Below are 27,886 nucleotides of genomic sequence, written 5' to 3'. Positions count from 1 at the left end.
GGTAACAGGGTGCCCAGCAGGGAATGCAATTGGCCCCATGTGCTTGTGCCAGAGCCACAGAATATAAATATATATTTATACACACAAGAGCAAGGCTACCCATTCTCTAAGCACAGGCTGTGACTGCAAGGGTGAGATGACAGCCCTACAATAGCTGGAATGGGGGAAGCAGGGTGATGGGAGCGAGGAAAAGGACAACAGTCCTAATCTTCCTCATCCTAGCAGTTGTTTTGAAGTTACACTCAGTGTAGGGCTTATGCTTAGCTGAGCTGGATCAGTATGACCTGAGCCCAGTGAGCCTCAAAAGGAAGCTGCTCTCTGCCATCAGAAAGAACTGCTCTCTCCCCCTGTGCTCTCAGCAGCTGGCTGTTCACCTCGAGGGTGGAGCTAGACTATGAGAAGTTGACAGCAGGACCACCAAGTGTCCCCATGCATCCAGCTCTGTCATGCCTCCCAGCACTCACAGAGGTATTGGCCGCTGTGTAGTTGTAGCCACGTTGCACCCAGGATATTAGAGGGACAAGGAGGGTGAGGTAATAGCTTTTATTGGACCAACTTCTGGTGGTGAGTTCCTTATTACATCAAAGTAGAGGGGTGTTCAGATACTGCTTAAGGTAGCACCATAGAGACATAGGCAGGGCTACATCTAATGCTGTTTGCATGAACTTTGTACATGTAAAAGCTCACCCTTAATATGGGATCTTACTGTAAAAAAAAAAAAAAAATTTAAATCCCTCTTAGGTACCTTCCTGAACCTGTTTCTCTCTCATTCATATTAGTCTCTTTGCAGCTTTGCACAGCAGATTCTGGACTGAGTCATTTATTCTAAACAAAGAACATATGGTGAGAGCTGTTGGGAGATTTTGTAACAGATGTGGATTATTCACAGTCCAACAGTGCCAGCAGTGAAATAAACTGACTGGCGAACAGTTGAGGGGTTGCAGTTTCCTTTCCCACAGTTTCTCCAAAACATTAGGCCAACCTTTTCAAAAGGGGTCACTGATTTTGGGTACCTGACTTGAGAAACCTTCAACCCAAGTTTCTACTCTTAAATACGCCCACTGCCAGCAGTGTGGTTGTACAGGTATGGGTAAGGGCAGAATTGGGTCTGCACAACTTTTATCGGTTCTAATGCAGAAGACAAGAAGAACCCAGCTTGAAGTCAGAGGCCTGGAAATTCCTTTATTTGTAGTCTTAACAAATTTCAAGCAATCAATAGGACATCTTCCAGGAGCGAGACACTTTTCAGAGCACAGCTTCACCGTAGACTTTTTCCCCAAAGTAAATGCTAGTGGCCCAGGGCCTCTGTGTAATAGTTACCATAGAATCAAACATCCACACACACGCTGCTTTTTGACAATTCAACAATATTCCAATAGCAACTTTTTAAAAAAGTTACAGGAGGCCTCAGGTAATCGATACTATTTTTAAATTCAAAATTAGCAACATTTCACACCTTGTTCTTGTTTTTAATGATGTAGCAATTCTGGCAACAGTGAAAATGCAGAAGCCATTAACAAAAATCCAAAATCTATTTTGTGGCTGCAGCAGGGCTGAGGGGAAACAGCGTTTGGTTCAGAATTTTATCACACGGACATTTCGCTCCTGCGGTGGGAGCCTTCTTTGCTAGCTTTCAGTCCACAGCAAAGGATTGGTTGTAAATTCAGAAGCCCTGAAAGACCAAGGTTCATAAGTAGCTTCTTCGCTATGGGCCTGACCCTGCTGAAGCTACTGAAGTCAATAGCAAAATCGCCACTAGTATGCACAGGACAGTGCCCTGATGCATGACTGCACTACGCTGTAATTCCACAGCTCCCTTTTCTAAACACCCACTCAGGGAGTGGACAGCAAAGGGAGGGCTCTAATGAAGAGTTGCTGTGTTAGGGTCACGGGATGTCATTTCAGATGCAAGAGGGGAGCTACCATTGAACTGATCTCCAGACAAGACCCAACCACGAACTTTTCCTCCACCGAAAAGCACAGGGAGGGAGGCCAAGGAGGAGCAAACATATCGGCATCTGGGGCTGCCAGGACATGGGTAGTAGGAGCCCACCACTGTCGAGCACCATCTCCTAGGACTGTTGCTTTTTCAGGTGGAACAATTCATTCAGCCCATTGCTTTTCACCGGCCTGAGGTTCTTCCAGCTGCAGGATGAAGTAGCTCAAGTTTAAGGCTGGGGCTACAGATTTGAGCCTGGTCTTTGTTTGCTACCTGTAGCCTCAGCAGGCACTCCTCAGGCTGGCACAAGGTGAGAGCTAACACCTTCCCAGTGCTGGTTGCAGGGGCCCGTGGATGTGGTCAGATGTGGAGAGTGCTGACAGTAGTGGCCCGTGGAATGCAGGGAATGTTTATTACAGCAACCTCCTATTTGCTGGTGTGGGATCTATCTGCTCTTCCCTCTCCACCTGGCTGGGGTGTCGGTGCTGTTTGTACAACAACAGGTTCATTCTCCCCAGACAATGCTGGCTGCCGGTTCTGCTCCTTCCACTGAGCAGAATGAAGAACACCATCCCCACCCCACCTCCTGTCACTCAGAACACAGGGATCTTGTCTCTGCGCACAGAATCCAAGTCATCATCCAGCGTTAACAGAACCTAAAACGAGAGGGAGAGATCAGCACACAGCTCCTGCGCGCGACATAGCTTTAACTGCCAGCTGCTTGGCATGAGATGGGAGAGCTCAGTCCACTTCCTAGCCGTGACACAGGTGCCCCCCGCACAAAAAACCCATCTGAATGGGCACTGGCTGGCCCCTCGTCAGGTGCCTCAGCAAAGAGGCTGGGGCCAAAATGGGCTGTGGAGACTGAACTCTCCTCTCCCCTTGAGAGAGATGATCCCCAGAGCAACGCGGCGTGGTGGGAGCTTGTTGTGCTTCTCCCCAGCCTGCACTTGCTCTGTGGCTGCTGACTAGAGGGCTTCTCTGCTCAGGACAGAGCCCAACACCTTTCACCAGCACTAAAGTCGTAGGAAAGCAAATGCCACCAGGGCAGCACTAGGCACCGCACAGCTGGGTAGGAAACAAAACTGGCTGCACCTCCTGACTATGCGCTTCAGGAGGGGCAGGGGAGAGGCAGCAGGGGGACAAGGGCTCAACCTCACCTCTCCACTGCCTCTCTCCCTCCCCCAGCCCAAGGACAGTTTGTTCTCCCACCCCCAGGGGCACCCCCTTGGCATTACACAGCAAGGTCAGAAAGGGCAGCAAGCTTAGTCCAGTTGGCTAATACAACTTACCTGCCACTTTTAGTTAGGGAATCCCAGGAGTGGCTAAAGCTCCATACTAGGGGCTTCACTGGGGGTCCAGTGGGGTCCCCAGCAGGGCGCTAGTGTGACAGCTGAGAAAGAGGGAGTCTCAGATGGGGTGGGGGGAGAGAAGAGAGGAACAAGGGCAATGTCCCCCCGCCCCATTATGGCTGCATCAGCCACAATCCTCAAGGAGACTCCAGGCAAGGAAGTAATTAAAAGAATGGAAGGGGGTGGAGTGGTGGAAAATGAGCCAACCCAATCACAGCAGGAGACACAGCTGTTGAACTCAGAGTTGGAGCATCCCCTTGCAGGGGCAGTCTCAGGAGCAGAGCAGGTGGAAAGGCAAGTCAAGGATGGGGTTGATGCTCCCCAGAAGCAGGCTGTATGAATAGGGGTCAGGACGTAGCACAACACCACCAGGTGCCAGGGGGCTGCCAGCACGGCCAAGGCTACATATGTGCCCCAGCTAGAGTGAAACAGAAGAAAGATGGGGAGTGGTGGAGGAATAGAGTGAGGGATGAAGAACAACAGCAGGAGAGAGAGGTGGAAGGAGAATGAGCAGGAGATGGAGTGAGAGAGAAGCTCACCAAGAAGGAGAAGAACAAGGCAGCTGCTGAGAGGAAGTGCCAGACGTCATGGTCATCAAAGAAGCCCAGCAGGATGCATGGGCGATTCTTCTCTCGGGATTCCGCCGGGGTCTCCTAGGGAGAGAGAGCAGAGGGCTGAGGAGGAGCAGGCTCCCATATCTTCTCTCTCACACAGAGTGGGGACAGACACTTGGATGGCACGTTACTGGCATCGCCCATCCGAACATTTCACAAAACTCCCCCAGCTTAACCCTTCGGTACCATGTGGGATGTCAGACCAAAGAGCTGCACCGGGGAGAAGCATCTGTTTAGTAAGAGCGAGTGGGCAGAGAACGTGAAGGGGAGAGAGTGAAGCGGTAGCATGAGGAGACAGAGAGGGGCTAGAACACTGGACTTGGAGTCTGGAGACATGGGTTCTTCTCCCAGATTCATAGCTTCCAAGGGCAGAAGGCACCGTGGTGACCATCTAGTCTGACCCCTGGTATAAAACAGGCCATAGACCTTCCCCAGTAATTCTGGTCAAGTTACAACTTATCTTCCAGAGATAGAGAAGCCACCGAACCCCAGGTAACTTGTTCCAATGGTAGTGACCCTCACTGTTAAAAATGTGCACCCAAGATCTAGTCTCAATTTCTCCACTTCAGCTTTCAGACACCCAGCTGTGCCACTGACCTGCCCCGTGACCTTCAGCCTCTGTTTCCCCTCCCACTCAGTCTCCCTTCTTTATACAGTACAAGCTGTTTTATCCGGCACTTCACCAACCAGAAAGCTCTATAAACCGGCATTTCTGATCTTCATTGAAAGTCCGGTTTATAGTCTGGTTGGCATGGGGCTGGCAGGCGGCTGAGGCGGGGGAGGGGGTGCGGAGCACAGGCTCTGGGAGGGAGTTTGGGTGTGGAATGAGGCTTGGGGCACAGGACGCCGGATCCAGGGGCCACTCACCTCAGGCAGCTCCCCGGCAAGCGGTGACCTGTCCCGGCTGCTCCTAAGTGGAGGTGCAGCAGGCAGCTCTGCACGCTGCCTCCACCAGCAGGCTCTGCCCCTGCTGTGGCTCCTGGCCAATGGGAGCTGCAGAGCCAGCGCTTGGGGCAGGGGCAGCGTGCAGAGCCGCAGCCAGGACAGGTTGCCACTTGCGGGGAGTCGCCTGAGGTGATAGTCCCCTGGATCCAGCACCCCGAGCCACCTCCCGTGCCCCAATCCCCTGCCCTGAGCCCCCTCCCACACCCAAGCTCCTTCCCTCTTAGTTAACCAGCATTTTCCCACTTACCGGCACTCCCCATTCCCCCAACATGCTGGATAAAACAGCTTTTACTGTATTGTGAGCACTTTAAAGCAAGGATGGTTTCTTAAACTGTTTGTGTACAGTGCCTAGCTCAATGGAGCCCTGATCTCAATGGAGCCCTGGGGCCACTAGGTGCTAGTGGAATACAAACAAAAACAACAAAACTAGAACTTGATAGTTTCATCTCAGTGATACTCATGAATAAAATCCATCCCCACTCTCTGCCCTCCTGTGGCTGCTATAAACAAAACTGCAAACAAATTCAAACCTCTGCCTACCTCAGACTGCCCAAGCCTTCTAACACCAGACATGCCCTTGGAATTAACCAAAACGATGACCTACTTGGGGGCAGAACCTGATCTGAAAACACGCCCCCATCTATCGACATTTGCTCATTCTTGCAACAAATCTCTACAGACTCAACTCCTGGATTCCAGACACCTTTAGCTTATAGGTGCACAAAAAGTCTAACAGTGACTATGATTCCCCACCTATCAATCTTTATCCCTTGACCCTGTCACCACTGAAAACGGCAGTTCAAACTTTCTATTTCAACGAGATCTTCCATGTGCAGGCAACACCATCACGGTCTCAATACTGGGAGCACTACAGCGGCACAGGGATCCGGGTCTATGAGATTTTTAACATTATGCAGGTAAGAGATATATACAATGACTTACAAGCATTCAGAGAAATTTCTGCCCTCTGTGGTTACCAACCCAAAAAAGGCGTCCTGCTCCATAGTGCAGCTCTCTACTATCCTTTTTTCTAAGCTACTTGACCTACTAAAGAAAGTATCCATCTCTAGCCCCTCATGGCAAACTGAACCTAACAAACTTTGGAGAAACAAGCTGGGTAAGATAATATCTTACTGGACCAACTTCTGTTGGTGAGAGAGAAGCTCTTGAGTCACACACAGGTCTTCTTCAGGTCTGGGAATAGGGTTGCCAATTTTGGACTATTCCTGGAGGTTTCATCACAAGACATAATCTATAACGAAACATTCATCTTTAATTCCTGGAGACTCCCAGACAATCCTGGAGGGTTGACCACTCTATGACTGGGGAAGAAACTCTCAGAGTCACAGCTAAATGCAAGGTGGAACAGATTGTTTAGCAAAAGTAGTTAGCACATATTGTAAGAGACCATTCCAGACAACCTGGTCTGCTAGCACCTCTGCACTTGGAGGACAAAAAAGGGGGGTTAGTGGGTTACAGATTGTTGTAATAAGCTGTAAATCCAGAGTCTCTGTTCAGTCCCTGATTTTTGCTGTCTAGCAGAGGAATGAATTTAAGCTCCCAGGCACGTCTTTTGAAAACATTTTAGTAAAAGACAAAAACACCGTCACCTGTGGGTGAACACTTTTCACAGAGCGATCACTCCATATCTCACCTCTCAGTCCTCATCCTCATCCTCAAGGAAACCTGCACAACACAAAAGACGAGCCTGGGAGCTTAAATTCATACCTCTGCTAGACACTAAAAATCATGGGCTTTGTCTCCACTACCACTTTTGTCAGCAAAACTTCGGTCAGTCAGGTGTGAAAAAAACCACTCCCCTGACCAACATAAGTTACACTGACAAAAGCACTGGTGTGGACAGCGCTATGTCTGTGGGAAACACTCACCCACCAACACAGCTACCGCCGCTTATTGGGGGTGGTTAAATTATGCTGGCTGGAGGAGAGCTCTCTCCCATTGGCATAGAGCGGCTACCCAGGAGACCTTACAGCGGGGCAGCTGCAGTGGTACAGCGGTGCTGCTGTAAGGTCCTGAGTGTAGACACAGCCATAGTCTTAATAATGACACTCGACTGATGGGTCATTGCAACAATCTGTAACCCACTAATCCCTCCTTTTGTCCTATGTCTACAGGGTTGTTAACGGGCCACTTCACCTTGAATGGTCCCTTAGTTTAGCAGAAGACATTTGTGCACTTTCTATCTGCTCAATCTTGCATTTAGCTGTGACACACTGAGTACCTTTCCCAGACCTGAAGAAGAGCTCTGTGTAAGCTGAAAAGCTTGTCTCTCTCACCAATGGAAGTTGGTCCAATACAAGAAGTTATCTCGCGCATCTGGTCTCACTAATATCCTGGGACTGACACGGCTACATCACCACTGCATACAAGCTAACTTCTTTATCAGCTGCTCTGTGCTTCCTCCACACCAAAATCTTAAATAAATATTCTGTATGAACACTGGTGTTCAGGGATAAAGAATTCTGCATGGTAAGCATTCAGTGCATAGGAGAATCTAGAAAGACACTAGAAAGACAAAAACCCTCCCCCATTATACAAACAGAAGCAGGAGAAAAGAAATTACCCTCCAAATAAACAGCCACCTGGAGTAATTCTAGATCTGTGAGCTTCTACAAGAGCTCATGTTACAGACCTACCAAGGTATAGCTATATTTTCTTTCTCCACCAACAGCCAGTACTCTTTCTGGATCACTTTCACACCACCCTCTCAATTCACGTTAATGTAATAAGGAACACACGGGATCAACAGTGTGGTACGTGATGCCCTTGGCTATTCCTGCGCTAGTGCAGTTATTTTTGGCTCATGTCTGTAATAGTCCCCATCCTTCCAATACATTGAAGGAGTTTGCCCTTTCTTTGCCATGTACGGTTATTAACGATCCAGATGCCTTTTTCTAAAACATTTTTTTGCAGGATAAAAAAGGGATATTCAGAAGTATGGACTGCGGAAGGAAAAGGGAGCAGAAATGATGGAGGAAGAGAGGGAGGGAGAGAGATGGGGCTCAAGACAGATAAATGTGTGACCTTTACCTCCCAGCTGCTGAGGTTTTGGAAGAAGAAGTAAAGGGCTGCAGCCCAAACCGCGGCCGTGGCCACAATGCAGAACAGTGGGATGGGCAGGAGCTTCTCAGAGCTGCGGAGCTGCAACGATCAAAAGGAACAAGGCCTCAAAAATCAGCCCAGGGAGGCAACAATGTCCTTTCCAAGAACCATCCAGCTGTACCCACAATCACAGCAAAGGGCACAGTCCCGGCACACCCCTGAAAACAGGAGGGTGTAGTCAGTAGCACAGGGCATCCATTATTCTCAATTTTGGATCAGAAAATCATCTGCCTCTTCAACTTTCTGAAAGCTCTGGCTTCATTTATTGCCCCTTTTAGGAGAATCTAAGGCCCGATCTGCACTCTGCAAAGAGACATAACAAGCAGCGTCTGGCAGGCTTGCAATGCTACACAAAGCCCTGCATCCTCTTGCCGACGCCAGCCCAGGAGTTTTACAAGCTCGGTTTGAGACACCCAAGATGGGCTGTCTGCGACGGCTCCTCGGCAGGGCAATCACAAGTGTTGCAGCTATAACAGCTCAACCTATCCTCCGAATACATCCCTAAGTGCAGGGCACCCTGTGTGGAAAGTACCCAGAAACCCCTGCTCCCAGCAACAGTGCTACCTAGGGGATAGGTGCTCTGGAGTCCCAGAATGCACTGGTGCCCTCATAGTGTAAAGTGGACTGATGTATGGCTGCCCCACATGGTTTCTGTAAAATAGCTGATCATGTGTCGCTGATGGGCTTCCCCCAAGCCCCTAACACCAAGGCCCCCCATGCTGCAGAATTAGCAAGTCCCCAGCGGGAGTGGACACTGCAGAGGAGCAGCTAGGGGTGCAGACATTGGGCAGCCAGCTCCCCTTCACACTGCACTGCAGGAGTAGTGGAGACACAAGGAACTGCTGCACGAAAGGCCTTCGTTCCCCCAACGGGAAGGCAGAGGAAATAAGGGCTGATAAGGGCAAGCTGCCTCCTTTACCTTCATGATGATGTAAAAGGCCAGATACAGCAGTAGGTTACAGATAAAGATCCCCAGCATGTAGGAGGCAAAGTCCCTTGGCCGATACACCAGTCCAAAGACAGCACTGAGAGAAGGGAGGGACAGAGACAGACACATTAACCAACTTCTTCACCCATACTGGGGAGGGAGACTCCAGAATGTGTCAATCACACACTGTTCCTGCTATCACAGGACACTTGACGGACACCAGTTTGGCCTCACAGCCCTCTGGGGTGGCAGGTAAATACTCTATGTCCTATTTTACAAATGAGAAACTAAGGCGGGGTGGGGGAAAGTGATTTGCCACAGGGAGCCAGTGGAAGAGCTAAGAACAGAACCCAGGAGTCCTAGCCCGCCCTCTCCCCACCCCCACGCAGCCAACTCATATATCACACTCCTGCCCTCACTTCTGTGGTTTCCGATCTTATTTGACACTATTTTGTCTTTTCTACTCAGTATTCAGAACCTGTGAGTGGGCGGGTGAGAGGCTGAGAGGAAATAACTAGAGCGCCCCCTGCTGCCCCTCTTATTGGCTTGCAGGATCTCCTTTCTCCCAGGCCCTACTGGGCAGCAGGGGATATCTGACAGTTGGATCCACTTCAGAGTGAGCTTGAAATCTCTAGTCAGTTTTAAATGAAGGCGTTCAAGTAGTTTCAGGGCCTACACCTGACCCAGAGCCCCTGCCAACTTCTTGTCTTTTGCAGTCACATCTCCCTGTGGCATGCTGCTGTTTGGAAGATCCAATCCACACAAACAACAGAGCACACAGACTATCTGTTAAAATTACACTGGACGTTGACTAGGAGCATAAGCTAGGAGCTGCATTCCAGCTGAGAAGTTTACATTCTGACAGCCTATATTCCTCCCTTGTTTTTCAGTTGAATTTGGGATTCTTCGCTCCCTTTCCTGGGTGGTTGTGCTGTGGTTGTGGACTGTTAAGCAGCCAGAGGTGGCTTCATTTCAGCAATAAAAGGCCAGATTTTTAGCCATGTGTTCGTCTCTTCTGAACCACTCCAGGGGCACAACATTCCTGGAAAGCTGCCTTAAAGCAGCAGCACCCTCCATATAGTGAAATCCACAGCTATGGCAAAGCTACACCAGCTGTTCCTGCCCTACCCCTGGTGCAGGGGAGTGGCTGGAACAAAATGCGTTTTGGTGATCCTGGCTGTTGGAGGAAATTAAGACAGGATAGAAAATGAAGAATTCTGCTGGTGGTGGATTTAAGGAGGCACAATACAATTACCCAAACTAGGTTTTAACAAGGAATTTTCTTGGGGAAAGGCACCAAGGAAACTTTAACAAGAGGCCAGGATTTTGATTTTACATCTCATCCAAGAACTGGCCCCTCTAGCAACGTGGTCTAACAGCATGGCAGGGCACTGGACAAGTCCTGACTCAGGGTGCATCTACACAGCACAAGCAGTTCAGGGGCTAGCAAGCTTGAATCCAGTTAGCATGGGTGACAACAGCAGTGACAACTGCACAGTGAGGTCTAGCGAGCCGAGTACGTACCCTGGGCCTTGTATTACCTACGCTGAACCCTGTGCTGCACCGTCTCCACTGCTGTTCTTAGCCACACTCGCTGGATTCAAGCTCGCTTGGGTAGGCTACCCCATGAACAGCGGGCCCTACCAGAGGGGACGGACAAGTGCCACCTACAAAACCACCAACACTGCACTCTGCAACAGCTCCGTTTTGCTGGAGGTCTCCCACGTACATATTGAGCAGGCCTGACCCATTTTAGCTTCTCAGCTCTAACAGGATCATGCCCCTGGTTTCAGCTCTGTAAAGCCTGGAACTCACCTCCACTTTAGGGTTGCTGAAATCCAGCAGAAGGATCTGAAAGACTCCCACACAAAGACCACTACATTTCTACCCCCATTCCAGCCACCTACAACAATCAATGCTGAAACATGCGCACACCCCACTACTACTTACAAGGACCAGTTGACCAGGTTTCCAACAATAAGCAGCACCATTCTGTCCTGGGGAGAAGGCACAATAATCACAGCTGATGAATGTTCAGTCTTCACCAATGCTATACAAAACGTGGCGAGGAGTGCAGGCAGAGAAGTTTGTTACGGCAGTTCAAGAGACTCTCACAGATTTAAAATTTGCCTCTCACAAATGCATGAATGCGTGAGTGTCAGATCCTTTTTTTTTGGTGAACATTTGTGCTAGGAAAACAAATCGCTCCAATTTTATGGATTTTAAAGGGATATTGTGGAGTGGAAATCTAATCTGTTCCAAAAAAGGAGTTCCAAGATGTTTCCGGTAATGCACCAGCCCCTGAATCTCCTGGTCAGTTTTTGTGATTTTACAAATAGTATTTTTCCTATTTCTTAATAATAAATAATAATAATAATCTCACACACAGAAAGGAACTGACTACACAAGGGAAACAGGGAAAACGATTAAGCACAAAGCGCTGTCAAACACATAAGAGAATTCCCCCTTCTCCCCAACCTTTTCAGTTCCAGTGAGCTCAGGTAGTTCTTGTAACTAACTATAGCAATTATAACGGGTGAAAAACTTTGCAGGCTTTTTAAGGGGAAGATGCCCCTTTGAGCCTAGACCTGCTGTCATCACATTCAACTTGTTCTGGTGTTGTAGGTCTGAATTTTTCTTCCTAATTAACAGTGTTTTCTTAAGATCCCCGTGGTCGTACACTGCTTGGGAAATTCAGTCTGTCATGTCCCAGGAGAAGTAAAAGAAGCCTCTTTTAAAAAAGAAACAGACGGGGTGTGTGGAGCCTAGCTGCTTGAAAATTCAGTCACCCAGGACAGCCAGGAACGGCTCGGCCCATAAGGCACACGAGGCGCCAGGCTGGAGTCAGTGCTGAACAGCCTCTGACAAGAAGTGAGTTTAAGGGACTTGGGTAACAACCACATCTTGGTTTTGTCTGCAAAACCCCGTCAGCCCCAGGGCGAAGCAGAAACAACAGCAGCTGTAGGTCTGCAGCTAAAGCAACAACCAGGGTAAGGCTGTAGGACAGCAACTGTTGGGAATGCAGTGCTGACCTCCCTATGCTAACAGCTTCTGAATCATCGATGTTTTTAAAAATATCCCCCTTCCTTGACCAATTCACCTCAAACTCCCCACAAAAGCATCCTGCGGCCTAAGACAAAGAGCGTGGAATTCCAGACCAAGGACAGAAGCTTTATTTTGTTGGAGAGGGTTTTCAAAAAAAAAGATTTCTTTGTCCACTCATTTGAAGAGCCACATGTGCTGCCTACACACGCTCTGCACAGCTTTAACCACTCCCTAGCCGGCAACTGAGTAACTGCCAAGGATGGGCTGGGGCTTGGGAAACCACCTACCATGTACATTGGCCGGCTGCACTGCTGGATACAGTCCGTGTACAGCACCATCGCCACCCGGCGGAAAATCCCAAAGTCTGCTGGAGATAAGAGGACAGGAAAGCCAATGTATCCAGCCGAGTAGCCCTGACAGGGCAGTGAGGCAGTATCGCTACCCAGGGAGCAGGGTGACACTAACTGAGGAGGGCATGCAAGTGGGGAGCCAAACCCACCAAGCCGGATTGCTTTGCCTTCCCTTTGGGAAGCAAATCATAAGTGCAGCAGCTCGTGATTCACAGTGCAGGGGGGTGTCAATGTGACAAGGGGACACTGGAATACAGACAGCTGTCAGCTGAATGGCATTTGGCCATGCAGAGTTTCAACACCCACCTATCACCCATTGGCATTGTCCGAGAGTCCCCCTAACATGTACCTGGCATATTCTGTGGCTGATCCTCAGAGGGAGGCAGGAGCATGTGCTGAGGCATGGGGAAAGGCCAAGCAGTCTCCACACTTCCCTTCTCTAAGGAATTTTCACCTAGGGAGATATTCATCCGGTCCCACCCACAGAGAAAACAGCTGCAGGGTGTTGAAGGGGCTGGAATCCTCCCCTCAGGCTGGAGGACAGCTCCTCCTCCAGCCCCTGAAACTACTGCACTGCCCCGACTGGAGGGTTTGTGGCGGACAGTTCCACATTCTCATAGGCCCATCCCCTTCAGAGACACGTGTGGAACTGCTGGAGTCCAGAGCACCAAGATTGGAGCCCTGCTGCATGCCTGCTCCGACCGCAGGCCCCTGTTCCACTGCAGAAAGATGTGGTTCTGCTGCCGTGTGCACTTCCTGCCACTGATTTCACCCACTCACACTCTGCCACTGATTTCACTCCTAAAGAACCCACACAGCAGGCTAAAGGAACATATGTTCCCCGTCCATTTGCTCCATTGCTGCTCACTCAATCCAAACAGGGAAGAAAGGGAGCTGCTGGTTACCTGTGTCAGGGACATCTGAGACCAAGGGCAGCAGAAGAAAAAGGAGAAAGAGGTTTGTGAGTGGAGCGCAACAGCTGTGTGGGGCCTGCACATCTAGGTAGGAGAGCAGATGCCTCTCTGAGTGCTGGGTGGTTTGACCGCTACAGGAATACTGTAGTGCACCCAGGTACAGCACCACCTTTGGGCGCCACATAACAGAGAGAAACACTCTGGGCAGAGAGTCCCTGTGACAGCATGCTTAGGAGCCCTGTAGCTGGAGTGCCACAAAGTGGGTCACTGTGCTGGGCTCTCCCAGTGCCAGGCAGCAGAGGTGTCAGAACAGGAAGACAGCGTTCGAAGAGTGGCATACCCCCGGGCCTGGCGCACAGGCGCTAGCAGGAAGACTGACTTTGCAGAGGTGGCATAGGCTGCCGGGGTTAATAATTCTTGTGCCCCAATTCAGGGTGGGGAGCGAGAGGCACGTGAGCGCCAGGGGCAAAAAGCCCATTTCTCCTCAGCCACCAGGCTTACCTATTTTGAAGCGGCCCATGTAGTAGATCTGGGTGCTGAGAGCCAGCGAGGCCACGACGTGGATGACTGAGAAGATGACCCAAAACCACACATCATTCTTTCCGAACACCTGGGAGCAAAACAGAAAAAATGGTGGGTTCTCAGGCTCTGCCGCCCATCGTTCAGCCCCCAAAGCCTCCCCCAGCTATCAGAAACACTTGCCAAACACAGACTCTGCGAAAGGGTAGGGCCAAAACGTTCAACCTCAGGTCAGATTCCTAAATCCGTATTTAGGTACCTAAATAAATGTGAGCTGGTTCTCCAGAGGTGCTGAGCACCCACAAGCCCAACCTGAATAAAAGGGAGCTGCACCCACCTTATAGTAGCTCCATCTAGGTTGCATTTCCCTAGTTTGTTTATGAGAAGGTCATGCGAGGCAGTATCAAAAGCCTCACTAAAGTGAAGCTATACCAGGTCTACTGCTTCCCCCCTATCCACAAGGCTTGTTACCCTGTCAAAGAAAGCTATCCGGTTGGTCTGACACGGTTTGTTCTTGACAAATCCATGCCCGACTGTTACTTATCACCTCATTATCTTCTAGGTGTTTGCAAACTGATTGCTTAATTATTTACTCTATTGTCTTTCCGGGTATAGAAGTTAAGCTGACTGCTCCGTAATTCCCCAGGTTGTCCTTATTTCCCTTTTTATAGATTGGCAAAGGGAAAATATAGTGCCAATTGTCTGGAATCTCTCCTGTCTTCCATGACTTCTCAAAGATAAAATGAGAGCCAAGGCCCTGCGGTATTGGTCACGCTCACCCAGGGGCCATCAGACTTTGCAGGCTGGGAGCTACCCAATGCTACCCTATGCTCCCCGCCCCCTGTACTTTTTCTCCATTGGGTCAGTGCTTTTCCTTCCTGGAGAGCAGGGTGGGTAGGAGAGAGCCATACCACTCCAAGGACAGCCAGGCAAATGACCACGGCAAAGGAGGCGTAAGCAGAGTAAGCACTGGCGTTGATGTCAGGGTGGCGGGTCTGGTACAGCTTGAGCATGCAGAGTCCTGCAATCATGTACATGAAGGAGGTGTCTGTGAAAGGAAGAGAACAGAGAGAATGAAGACAGGGTTTTTCCCTACTCACTGCCCAGGGGACTGGGATGGCTTTTCAGAGTGTGTCTGTAAATCAGGGCTGAGCCCACGGGCCAGACCCTTGGCTGGTAGGTATAGCTCCCTAGACATATGCCAATTTGCTCCGGCCATTCTCCAATTTGCACTGTGAGCTCCCTGAGTGCTGTGAAGCAATGCAGAATGAGACTTAAGTGCTTGGAATATGCCAGCACAACACAGGGCCACATGGGATTATTGCTGGGAACAGGTGAGCTGACCTACAAGGAGACAGTTTCCAGCCTGATGGGGCTGAGGTCCACATGTTAGATACATGGGCCATTGAATCTTCTCGGGGGGGAATCAGGAGCTGTCAGGGCCTCAGAGGCAAACAATTTAGGCCTTGTCTACGCTACCTTTGAACGCTGAGTGCCAGAATTGAGGGGAATCATGGTTCTTGCCAGCAGAGTGCTAACACAGTCACCTGGACAGTGTATCATCAACTGGAGTACAAAAAACACAACGTTCACTAACTGGTCCCTGCACACCCAACATGTGGGCAAGCTCCGAAGAGGTCTGCAGGCCTAGCATCCCGGGGGATGCCGAAGTTCCACTTGGCTGATCTGCTTCAAACCTGAACGAGTGAAATCTGAGCCCTCCTTCCCCATAAGTTTCTCTGTTGGCTGGAGTTCTCCACTTACCAAACTGGAAATTAGAGTAGTTGGGGCAGACATGGTAACAAGCACTGAGAACCCCTTCCATCATCAAAGCAATGCCCATGGCATAGAAAAGACCAAAGTGTTTGGGGATTCCATACTCCTGGAAGAGGAGGAGGGAAGAGAACACAAGGGACACAGTGTCATATCCTCACTAGTGAGAGCTTACACTCCTATGGAGCTCAAACTACAGTTTACACACACTCACATTCCAATGAAGGGTAGCCACCTTTGGGGTGTCTATGGCACACAACAGCACACTGCCATGCTACTTAGCAGTCTAAGAACCAGCTAGATGGAACTGTAGGGAGGGTTGACGGGGCAGAATGCAGCTGACCACGGGGGAATCTGTCAGTATACTGACACTGAAAAACCCCAGCCCAGATTCCCCACTCCCCTGCCCCTTGTGCGGTGATTTACATCCGGGCAAAGGGAGCACACCACGGATGTAAGGCACTATCACATCAGAAAAGTAGCATTTTACACCCGTTTTCCACAGATGTAAATGAGAACACCGGTGCACAGCAGCGGGGAATTGAGCCCCCTAGCCCTTCTGAGAAGAGATCTTTGCCAGGACCCGGTTTAGGTCTCCATTGAAAGTCCAGGAACACGGATCCCTACCATACCGGGGTACTTGTTTAGAACTGAATTGGGGGAACAGCGCCACCTACTGAAGCAGCACTGCCATTGCTGCCAGGACTTGCAGTCTGTAATGTCACCCATGCACATACTGGACAGACACAACCCCTCTTTGTTGTGAGATCTGATCAGACCAGAGCTGAGACCAGTGCTTAATTTGTAAGGAAAGAGGTGCTGGGCCTCAAGCTAATTTTTTTTTTTTTTTACATTCATAACTGAAGCAGCAAGCTCAGAGGTGCCAGGGCTGTGAACCGCAAAATCATGGAGCAGGTCCCCAAGGAATCCATTTTGAAGCCCTTGGAGGAGAGGAAAGTGATCAGGAACAGTCAACATGGATTCACCAAGGGCAAGTCATGCATGACCGACCTGACTGCCTTCTATGAGGAGATAACTGGCTCTGTGGATGAGGGGAAAGCGGTGGATGTGATATATCTTGACTTTAGCAAAGCTTTTGATACGGTCTCCCACAGTATTCTTGCCAGCAAGTTAAAGAAGCATGGGCTGGATGAATGGACTATAAGGTGGATAGGAAGCTGCCTATTTTGTCGGGCTCAACGGGTAGTGATCAACAGCTCAATGTCTAGTTGACAGCTGGTATCAAGCAGAGTGCCCCAGGGATCGGTCCTGGGGCCATTTTTGTTCAACATATTCATTAATGATCTGGATGACGGGATGATTTGCACCCTCAGCAAGTTCGCAGATGACACTAAGCTTGGGAGAGAAGTAGATACGCTGGAGGGTAGGGATAGGGTCCAGAGTGACCTAGACAAATTGGCCAAAAGAAATCTGATGAGGTTCAACAAGATCAAGTGCAGAGTCCTGCACTTAGGAAGGAAGAATCCCATGCACCGCTACAGGCTGGGGACTGACTGGCTAAGCAGAAGTTCTGCAGAAAAGGACCTGGGGATTACAGTGGATGAGAAGCTGGATATGAGTCAGCAGTGTGCCCTTGTTGCCAAGAAGGCCAACAGCATATTGGGCTGTATTAGTAGGAGCATTGCCAGGAGATCGAGGGAAGTGATTATTCCTCTCTATTTGGCACTGGTGAGGCCACACCTGGAGTATTGCATCCAATTTTGGTCCCCCCACTACAGAAGGGATGTGGACAAATTGGAGAGAGACCAGCAGAGGGCAACAAAAATTATTAGGGGGCTGGGCACATGACTTACGAGGAAAGACTGAGGGAAGTGGGGATATTTAGTCTGCAGAAGAGAAGAGGGAGGAGGGATTTGATAGCAGCCTTCAACTACCTGAAGGGGGGTTCCAAAGAGGATGGAGCTCGGCTGTTCTCAGTGGTGGTAGATAACAGAACAAGGAGCAATGGTCTCAAGTTGCAGTGGGGGAGGTCTAGGTTGATATTAGGAAACACTATTTCATTAGGAGGGTGATGAAGCACTGGAATGGGTTACCTAGGGAGATGGTGGATTCTCCATCCTTACAGGTTTCAGAGTAACAGCCGTGTTAGTCTGTATTCGAAAAAGAAAACGAGTACTTGTGGCACCTTAGAGACTAACCAATTTATTTGAGCATAAGCTTTCGTGAGCTACAGCTCACTTCATCGGATGCATGAAGTGAGCTGAAGCTCACGAAAGCTTATGCTCAAATAAATTGGTTAGTCTCTAAGGTGCCACAAGTACTCCTTTTCTTTCTCCATCCTTAGAGGTTTTTAAGGCCCGGCTTGACAAAGCCCTGGCTGGGATGATTTAGTTGGTGTTGGTCCTGCTTTGAGCATGGGGTTGGACTAGATGACTTCCTGAGGTTTCTTCCAACCCTAATATTCTATTATTCTGTGCCAAGCCTAGAGTTCCTGGGGCTCAGCCTGGGCACAAATTAAGCACTGGCTGGAAGACTAAAGGTTCCTAGATCTATGGTTAAAATAAGCTTCCTGTTCAGTGCAGCTCAAGCAGAGCCAGCCAAGTTCCTGTGGAATAAAATGGACTTGTCTCCACCTCCTTACAAAGGAGCGGAGAGGTTCGAGTCTCACCCTGTGGCTTTGTGCTCTTCTCGGGGGATGTTCTGGACTTCTAAAAAAATTTAAAAATACCCTGTGATAAACAGGAGAGGTTCTCTATCCAAAGCTGATTGCTCAGAACTCCTCAGTCCGTTTGGCAGAGCCGAGAGCAGGCTCTCATTCATGCTGCATTAATGCTCCATGGAGTGACGTGTTTCACACCTGGACGCCATGCGGTGATGGCCACATTACAAATCCAAAGCTAGGTCTTTGTCCGGGGACTATCTCTCAAGCACCCCTCCTCTCACTGCCCCCAGGGCGCTAACTAGAACAGATTCCTGCCCAACGACTCTACCCCTTTCCTTCCCTGGGGCTCACTGTCCTCCGTCCGTGCAGACCCAGCGAGGATTCCAGTCACAGGGCTCTCTCCGCTTGCTGCAGAGGCTGAGCAGGGGCACATTCCGTACCAGCGTGTAGATGTCTTTGGCTTCCAGTGAATGGCGGTGGAGAATGTCTCTGCGAAACACGATCAGCAGGAAGAGGAAGCCCAGCAGCACGTGGCCCACGTTGCTCAGGACATTGTTGAAAGCGCTGCGGGGAAGAGGAGTCCCCCCGAGAGAGAGTTAAGGGATTTGTGGGGCGAGAATACATATTTTTAAACATCCCAGAGGACATCTTCCCACACCGAAGGTGATCCACCCTGGCAGTAAATCCATTGATATTAATGCCAGAAACGCCCATTTGTGATCCCCTGGTCTGCTCCCCTGCACGACGCAGGCCACAGAACATCATCCAAATTAAACTAAGCTAAGGGTAAAGGTTTGGTTCTGCAGGGCAAAGGCTCCCACCCCACAGCAGTCAAAGGATTCAGCAGAGCTCTACAAACGGGTTGATTTTACATACTGAATATGCAGCAACACCCAGGTACAGTAGATTCAGCCTGGCTCAGTGCTGGACTCCTAACCCTCAGAGCACTTCTGCACTGCTATTTGAAATGGATCATTTCTCTGGATGAAAGGTTTGACCTGGACTCCTTCGTACAGTCGCTGTTCACATGCGTGTATGTGAAAAGGTCTGAAAAATGAACTTAGCTGCGATTTGGTGGGTTTGCCTTGGTGCCCCACCCTACATTTTCCCTGGGTCTATCTCTCAGACAACTCAGTGGAAAGCCACCCCAGCAACTGCACAGAGGGGCTCCAGTCCCATCCCTGAACGTACGGTGACCTCACACTGACTTTATAAGCTTGGCAGGTACAAAATCTTGCCTTCCCTGATCCCCTCTGAAGAGATATTAAAGAATGGCAACGCCCTTCCAGCATGCACCACCAAGAGGATGAATCTTAAGTCCAAATGAGCCAGCCGGTGAATGGATACAAAGGGTTCACTCACCTCAGAACCCCCAGAGGATGAGCACAGAGGAAGTTATAGTAGCAGATATCCTGGTTACCAGTGACGTTCACCACCTGCAGAGTGGAAGGGGAACTGGTGTTAGAGCTGGGGTGAAGTGCAGTGTGCACAAGCTGAGGAGGAGGGCAAAGTGAACCTGATCAGCATAGAATTAGCATTTCACAGCAGCATCCAACCACCACTGGCTGCAACCTAGCCTAGTGTTGTGGCCAGAAAACTGCTGTCACAATCCACTCTCAGTTAACAGACACATGTCATGGACTGAGTGTCCCTGTCACATTGAAGCCTTGAGATAGAATTCAAGGCACTTACAACACACACACACAGGCCTGGCTCTTGAAAACCCCTCTTGTCCTGCCGGACGTGTGTCTTCTTTTAAAAAAACACAGCATGAATTTTAAAGAGCCAGGGCTGTAACACAGACGTGTCTGCACCTTTCTGACCACAGGAGGGAGCTGCCCAAGGGTTTCCATCCCTTACTAGCTCAGCTTCAGCTGCCAGCCCATGCATCAGACAGGGCCTCAGGGGCCGTCTGCTGAATCCACGCTTCCAGTCTATAGCATTTACTTTCCTTTATTGTTTTTAATTTGCCTGGTTTACGTGCTCTGGGCCATATGGCAGGTAAGTTTGGACACAGGTACGGCTGTGTTCTGGATCCAGACAACAGTGTCTCAAAAATATACTTGGGGGAGCAAACCAGGACTGCTTTGCCCAATCACTGGAACAAAGAAATGGATCAGCCTCAAGACCAAGGCTCACACATGCACAAGAGATGGAGCTTTCTCAATGACTGGCCAACGAAGGTGGAACTGGCTCCTGGAAGATGTCAGGATGGTGACAATGAACCTCAGTGCAAAACACACTTTTCTCACCAATTCCACAATACCACAGAGAGAGAGAGAGAATGAGAATGGGCAGCAGGTATAATAGGCCAGAGGAGGCTAAGTCTCCCCTAAACCAAGCCCTGGCCCCACCCACACTCCACCAAGCCAGCGGGAGCTCAGCTCCGGCTGGAGGCCAGCAGGCAGCTGGGGCCAGCAGGTGACGCAGTGCTGGGGCTGGCTGGCGGCTCCTCTTGCCACCAGGAGGGAGGGGCGGGGCTGGGCAGGGCGGCGGCTTGGGGCTCCAGCAGATGGGGTGTAGGGGCGGGACTGTGGGGCTAGACTCCTCAAAGGGGAGGCTCACGTGCTGCCCATGAGAGAGAGCGCGCGAGAGAGAAAGAGCGTGCGCGCATGAGCACACGAGAACACAGAGGAACAGGGAGAGAGAGACACAGATCTGTGTGGGCACTTCATAGCATTGGGAGGCACTCAAATGTCGTGGTGAGGGCCAGCTAAGAAAATACAGTGCCTAAGTAAGGACTGATACAAAACAGGATTTGGCCCATAACAGGGATCCCCATGCCCCTCAAAACCAACCAACCAACCAACCAACCAGAGGCTCATGTTGGTGGGCCTGGAAGACTGGCTGAGTTCACCATTTGCAATGCTGACACCTGAATGTGGCATTTCAGGTGCCCCGCCAGGAGATGAATGTTCTGCCAGGAGCTCGTAGTGCATTTGAACTGGCTAGATGCAGGAAGCACCATGGGGGTCGCAAATGACAGCAGTTAGAAGCATTCAGCCCATACTCCAGACTGTGCTTGATTCTGGGGTTACTTGCATTGCCAAACCTCAGAGAGCATTAGGGGAAGAACAGCAGAGGGCCAAGCCCAGGGCAACGCCAGGGAGCACTCACCGTTTGGTATGTGATGACCAGCTGGATCACAGGCAGTGCATAGAACACAGCGATTGTGGTAATGTTCCTGCAGAGGGGGAGAGCGCGGCAGTTACCACAGTAACGCAGCCATCCACGTGCACGAAAACAGAGTCTGGGCTCTACTTATGGGTTTGCCACCCAGTTTCCCCAGCCACTCACTGTCTCTTTCCCTTTTAGGGACGTGTGGTATCTGGTGGGGAGAGCAGTGGACTGGGAGTCAGAACTCCTGGGTTCTTTCCCCAGATCTACCCCTGGCTTGCTGTGTACCCCCCATATGTAAAATGGGGATAACAATACACCTACCTCCCAGAGGAGCAGGAGGAATAACAGAGATTCCCGGGTGCAAGGCAATGGAGAGAGCCAAAGCTGTCACACTTGTATTTTCCACAGAGGCATGTAGGCAAGTGGTTGCTCTGTACCCCTTTAAAGCATTCAGGATGAAGATCCACAGTGCTCACTGAGATAGTGCCTGACCTCATGGTCCATATTCTCCCAGGGCTCTTAACCAGCCCCTTCCCCCAACCCTGCAGCTGTTCCTGGAGCTAAGGCATAACTCACCGACAGAAAGAAGTGTTTCATACCACCCCTCTCAACATCAAAGTGTGCACCACAGCCAAGAGTCACACTGTCCTCTCACCAAGCCAGCTCCTCTACTGCTGTTCAACTAATCCCCAGCCAACAGCCCTTTAAAATATATATCCATTTCAGGTCTTAGGGGCGGGCATAAATGGCCACTGGCAGAAGGTTAGGCATGTGGAGCTGCAGGGTCTGGGCCACAGTCACTTATTCCCCCAGCAAATACTTATGCTAGTAGGTGAAATTTGGTGTGATGCAATGAAGCAAAGATGAACGGTCCCATACGCAGCATGAATGTGTTCAGCAGTCCATGCATACAAATGGTCACAAGCCCTTGTGTTCACTCCTACATACATGTGCACATGCCCACGCGCACCACACTCTCCAAATGTGTATATATACATCCGAGCGACCAGTACTATAGCTGGAAGCTTAGAGTGGTTCCTAAAAAGTATGTGTGTGCCTCTAAGTGGGCCCCCAAATGAGGGATCCGGGAACTCAATTTGAGGGCCCACATCTGAAGACTGGGCCCAGATTTAGGGACCGTAGCTCATCTGTCTGTCCTCTACTTACCAGAAATAAATTTTGTACTTTTTGCTGACAATTCTCCGATCCTTCCTGGACAAGTCTGACAGATAGAGGAACATCTGCAATATAACACAATACAGGGGAGAGAAAAGGAGAATTCATGAAGGAGAAGGAAACCTTTAGAAAGCTTGAATGCATTTTGATGATCCAAGTGGATGGGTAAAGCTTGTCCTTTCCCTACAGTAACTCTTGCAATTCTCTGTGGAAGAAAGCCCAGAAGAGCCCCAAATAAAAGTCCAAAAGTTCTCTCTGGAATGAAGATGACAAAACAAAGAACTTTAAAAATTGTTATTAGTAGAATTACTTTCCAGTAAGACACCATTCAAACCAAGTTCTGTATGGAGACAGATCATGGGTCAATTTGTCCCTGCTGTAATAATGGATGTACTCACAGAGTTGCCCCAGAGATTAATTTGACCAATCGTAAATACTGGGGACAAGAAGAGAAGGCAGCTTCTAAGAGATGGTACACAGGTTCTTGATCCAAGATATCAGTCACTTGGTTCCTTGTCTTTTCTGCATCCCCTGCTGGTGTTCCCCATCCCCATTCTCTAGGGCTATGGCTCTCCTAAGGTCTCAGTATCCACCACCAGCTGCTTGCTTTCTTCCACCATCACTTCAGCCCCTTCATTTGTTTTCCAACCTTCTAGGTTGCACCATCCTCCACCAAAGCAGCATCTCTCCAATTTCCTAAACAATGCTGTTCATTTTAGCCTTTAATAGCACTGGTTTCCTATCAGTGCTCTGGGAAAACTTTCTGGGCATTGGAGGATTATTAAATACATTAATCAGATGAAGGCCATTAATCTGCCCTCGAAAGAGCAGAGTTAAAAGGAGAGATGGTGACCAGCAATAATAGCTGGAATCACAGAGCTGACCCCACCACACAGTGCTTAGCACAAGGACGCAGCACCAGGCATACCTTGGTGCGGATGACATTCTTATCGCTTTCAATTTCGGGCATGGTGTCAAAATCGCTCTCCTCCTCCACAGAGCTGTCTGTGTCGGAACCATGTGGGGGCCCACGCTCCGGGGACGATAACTGCCGGCCGCCACTGGAGCTTGACTCATCTGGAAATGAGGAAGGAAGGGTTCATGGTAAAGGGTAAATCCCTCTGTACAAAGAAACAAGGGAGCATTCACCATACCAGGAGCTTCTGATGGCGGAACGCAGCATACACAAACCAAGGAATAGGTTGGTAGATGGTTGTTGCCCTATCTGGGAATTCCCACAAAAATCTGATCTAGGATACAGGAATACTCAGCACTTCACACTCATAGTCCACCCCTCTGCTCTTCCTAGCATTTTCTCCACTCTCTCTCTCTTAGATTTCCATAATGTTTACTACCTCTAACTAGCCGGGCTCCTGTGAGATCATGAATGTGAGATGTACTAGCCAGTAAAGGCTGCAGCATTCTGTCTGGTGTTAGCAGCGGCCTCTGAGTACTGCCCTGCAGATAGAGTTTGTATGTCAAGCTTTTCTAAAAGAAGTTTTAAAACAAAAGAGAGAAGAAAATGAAATCCTCCAACGAGGAGAGAGAGTCAGACCCCGGCCCCCATGTGTTTCTTGAAGCAGATGGGAACATGAATGGTCCCATGAACAGCATCACCAGCTTGGGGACCAGCTGGACTTGCCTGTATCTTGTGTTGTGTTTGCCCAGGTTGTGTACCAGCTCTTTGCCCATGTAGGCTCAGGGCAGCAATGTGGATCAAGCATACAGATTGTGGTGGTTGAAGAGGCAGGGGAGAGTGATGTCAGCTCGCTCATTTGTTTGAGAGTCTTAAGGGGCCCTTCTAAATTTTCCAGATATTCTTAAAGACGGAAAAAAAACCTGCTTGAGCAGGGAGTCTTTCATGATGGATCTGGAGTTAGATCTGGGTCAGAATATATCCCAGAAGAAAGCCCTGACTCTACTCCACTTCCCAAACCCTCATGTTATTCCCTGCACCGGATAAGCACCTGGTTCTGACTTTCTTTCCCACCAGATATCACACACCTGCCGGCTGGAATCTGGGTACCATTTTCAGGGCTAGAGTGTGTTCTTAGTGCAGGAATGAACCAGGGTAGCAATCACATTAAGCACCCGGAGCAGGAATTAAAAATTCCACACTGCTGCTTGAAAAACAGAGCCACTCTCTTCCCCAACATCGGTTCAAAACCCTCAGGCTTCTAGGTCCCCTGGACCTGATCTACACCACCATGCAGGAGACCCAGGCCCCTGTGTCTTGATCCCAGAGCTGCAGAGCCTGGGCGTTCTCGGAGAGGGCAGCATTGCATTTGGTGAGCACTCTCCCCTCCAGGGCAACATGGGCAGGCTCAGCAGGAAGGAACTCACAGCCCAGCCCCTTGTGGCCTTGATGGTGCCAAAAATACAGGGAAAACAACCCTTGGGGAAGAGGAGCTACCTAAAGCCATGGACTGCCCCACCATCACCCCCCGCAGCCCACTCATTGCTCTGTGCACCTCCCCTTCCCCACAAGCAGTGGGGTTATGTGGCCCCAGTCTCTGGATTTTCAGGCAGCCAGTGGGACAGAGACTCCTCTGCAGACAATAAGACATCTTGGGGCCATGGCAGAGGTGGAGGCCTTCTACCAGACTGGCTCCTTCCCCCAGAAGCAGCTGTCCAGGCAGCCCAGATGCCAGGAGGTGCCAGATGCTCAGGTTCCCAAGCGTTCCGTACCGATAGCTCCGTAGCTGCTTCCCTCGGGGGTGCCAGTCGTGATGGGATGCGAGGTAGCCACAGTCCCGGATCCTGCAACGGATACAAACAAAGAGCCTTTGATCTGCTCAGACCCCATTTTAAAAAGAGAGAGAGACTTGGTAGAGGAGGCTTCCCAGTGTGAAGAGGAGCCCCAAACCCACCCTACATCCCTGTCCTGTTTACCTTAAAGCACAGGCCTCCTTCCCTGCCCACAGGACACATGACAAACCATAGCCCCCTTCTATCCCCCTGCCCTCCGCAGAGGGGGCATCATAAACCACAAACCCCTGCCCTTCATTCCACTCAGCCCCAGTCAGAAGTGCGGCAAAGCCCAGGCCCCTCCCCTGTTCCCTCCATATTCCAGCATTGCCAACTCCTGCAATTTTTGTACGAGTCTTATGAGATTTGGGGTGTTCTTAGTGGCAATCATGAATTTCTGCCTTCAGTCTCACAATGTTTTGCCCTCACCTAAAATGGCAGCTAATTCCCATGACTATCACTGGAAAAGCCACACATGCCCTCAGCCCTCCACGTTCTTTTAGCCCCGTTAGGTGAAAGCAAGGCTGCTCCCACCAAAGATGGTAATGGTCTCCCATCATTAGCACTGGGACAGCTTCCTAAGACTCAGAATCCACCCACACACACTGAGTTGAGGCAGGAGGAGCTGCCCTTCAAATAACAGCCTCATCTGACTTTGCTCTCCAGGTCTTCCTGAAACACATTATCAAAGCTGTCCAGCAAGCAAAAGGAGGGATGACCCAAGACTGCCAGTATTAGCAAGAGACAGAGGAAAACTTAAGCAAGAAAATCTGTGAGGCTTTAAATCATGAAGGAAGGAGCAGTGACAAGTACAAGCCTAGATTGTGAACTTTTTTCACCCCTCACTCATCTCTTTTGGATAATGTGTTGAGGGCAACACATTATGCAGCTGAAATGACCCAGTGAAGCCACACAGGGGCTGCAGCACCAATTTACACACAGCAAAGTCAAACTGAACGAGTCCAGTCAGTCAGTCACACCCATTCTTTGGACAACCAGTGTGCAAAGCTGATACATTTTATCCTAATGCAGAGTCACCGGGTTCTCTCCAGATACCTTTGCTAGATTTACAGGCACACGGCCTGTCTTCAGGTTGATAGGGGCGGCAAGGGGCTATTGCGCCTTGTACTGGCAAGTCTAGGTGCTGGATGTCTTCTTGAAAGCCTAGCTAGGTTTTTCTATCATAGTATATGAGGGCCTGAAACATGTCCTACAGTCATAGAGTTTAAGGCCAGGAGGAAGCATGACCACCAGATAATGTAGTGTGACCTGTATGCCACAGGCCACCGACACCACCCAGCTCCCACCCACTAAACCCAACACCTGAAATGAGACCAAAGTACCACAGAAGACTAGACTACTATGGGCCACAGGCAGAGAATAGGAGGGACTGAGGTGCACCATCACCTGAGGTGCCTGCAATGGCAGGGAAATGATCAAATAAGATATACCCAGACAACCTGGCAAGTGACCCACCCACACAGTGCAGGGGAAGGCAAAAATGTCCCTGCCAATCTGACCTGGGGGGAAATTCCATCCCGACCCCACCTAGGGGACCAGTTAGACTCTGAGCATGTGAGCAAGAAGCAGCCAGCCCAGCCCCTGAGAGAGATAGAATGCTTGGTGCCACCTCAGGGCATTGACCCATCTCCAGTCGTGGCCATCCCTAAGGCTTCAGCGGAAGAAGACTAAAAAAGCATGCTCACTTCTGGCTACTTGTTTCCATGATTTCTAACAGTGGCGGACAGAGAGAGCCAGGTCCTCCCAGGCTCTACACCATCAAAAGCTCTCCCTTTGCCTGAACCCAGTTCATTACTCTCCACTGACACACTAACTTTTGTCCATTAAGCTGTGTCTGGGAGCTGGCACTTTGCCATTTTCTCCTTTATTTTCTTATTGCTAAGGGAACATTGTCCAGCTTGGATGAATTTCTGGAATGGTCCATGCAGTGCAGACAGTATGTGCAAGACAGAATACTGCACGGTGTACATCTGTGCAGGGGTGCGTATGCATAGGCACAAGAAACCCTTCCGCTCCATGACACTTGACTGGTGCGACAAGTTATTGTAATAGCATGATTGCCAGAGTGTTAAACAGGCTGCTACAGTATTTGTCACAGGTAGGTAGGATTCGGTCCAGGATATGGCCAGGCACTGCATTTGGGGGTTGATCCCCTGTCCAGGGGCGGCGAGTTATATACACTCGGGGTGCCTGGGCTCCAGGAATATTCAGGGCCCGGGGGCCCAGCTCCACAAATGTTTGGGGCCGGGTCTCTCCCCCAGCCCCACCTGCCACCCCCCCTGCACCTCCCCTGAGCGTCCCCCGGCCCCCACTTGCTGCCCCCGCTCACCTCCCCACCCCTGCTCTGCCGGCTCCCCGCATCAACTGCTGCTGCAGGGTCCTAATGACCCCCATTCACTAATGGCAGGGCAGGCTGACCTTACCCTGCCCTTCTGCCCTAGCCCTAAGCCTCTCCAATGCCCCAAACCCCTCATCCCCCCACACCCTAATTCTCTGTCCTAGCTCTGAGCCCCCTCCCACACCCCAAACCTCTCATCCTCAGCCCCACAGCCCTCACCCCTGCACCCCCTCCCAGAGCCTGCACCCCCTCCTGCCCCCAAACTCCCTCCCAGAGCCTGAACCCCTCACCCCCTCCTACACCCCCACCCCAGCCCAGAGCCTGCACTACTCACCGCCTCCTGCACCCTCACCCCCTG

The 27,886-nt window shown here is 50.2% G+C and overlaps 1 protein-coding gene and 1 long non-coding RNA gene across 9 annotated transcripts in view; one reads left to right on the top strand and one right to left on the bottom strand.

Annotated features, from left to right (window-relative positions):
* Window positions 1-1,156: 1,156 nt before the first annotated feature.
* Window positions 1,157-27,886, bottom strand: part of SIDT1 (SID1 transmembrane family member 1) — an 89,309-nt gene continuing 62,579 nt past the window's right edge. For 3 of the 8 annotated variants that reach the window (XM_048819464.2, XM_048819426.2, XM_048819473.2), the window contains 16 exons: window positions 25,110-25,181; window positions 23,350-23,498; window positions 22,413-22,486; window positions 21,243-21,309; window positions 19,488-19,561; window positions 18,566-18,689; window positions 15,494-15,611; window positions 14,641-14,777; window positions 13,712-13,820; window positions 13,202-13,216; window positions 12,234-12,313; window positions 10,852-10,898; window positions 8,893-8,998; window positions 7,902-8,012; window positions 3,831-3,944; window positions 1,157-2,595 (listed from right to left, as the gene is read on the bottom strand). In XM_048819464.2, coding sequence (XP_048675421.1) covers window positions 2,533-2,595; window positions 3,831-3,944; window positions 7,902-8,012; window positions 8,893-8,998; window positions 10,852-10,898; window positions 12,234-12,313; window positions 13,202-13,216; window positions 13,712-13,820; window positions 14,641-14,777; window positions 15,494-15,611; window positions 18,566-18,689; window positions 19,488-19,561; window positions 21,243-21,309; window positions 22,413-22,486; window positions 23,350-23,498; window positions 25,110-25,181 — 1,460 coding nt within the window. In that variant the 3' untranslated portion in view covers window positions 1,157-2,532. The remainder of the gene's footprint in view (window positions 2,596-3,830; window positions 3,945-7,901; window positions 8,013-8,892; window positions 8,999-10,851; window positions 10,899-12,233; window positions 12,314-13,201; window positions 13,217-13,711; window positions 13,821-14,640; window positions 14,778-15,493; window positions 15,612-18,565; window positions 18,690-19,487; window positions 19,562-21,242; window positions 21,310-22,412; window positions 22,487-23,349; window positions 23,499-25,109; window positions 25,182-27,886) is intronic. The other 5 variants (XM_048819482.2, XM_048819435.2, XM_048819491.2 and 2 more) reach the window with 3 other exon arrangements.
* On the top strand, window positions 8,472-9,898 carry LOC142069031 (uncharacterized). Its single transcript, XR_012664897.1, has 2 exons — window positions 8,472-9,153; window positions 9,792-9,898. It is a non-coding gene; the product is annotated as an uncharacterized LOC142069031 (long non-coding RNA).

Source organism: Caretta caretta, chromosome 1, assembly GCF_965140235.1.
Source record: "Caretta caretta isolate rCarCar2 chromosome 1, rCarCar1.hap1, whole genome shotgun sequence".
In the NCBI taxonomy this organism is placed as follows: Eukaryota; Metazoa; Chordata; order Testudines; family Cheloniidae; genus Caretta; species Caretta caretta.
Note: the sequence above shows the minus strand (reverse complement) of the source record. Positions and strands in the feature narration are given on the sequence as shown.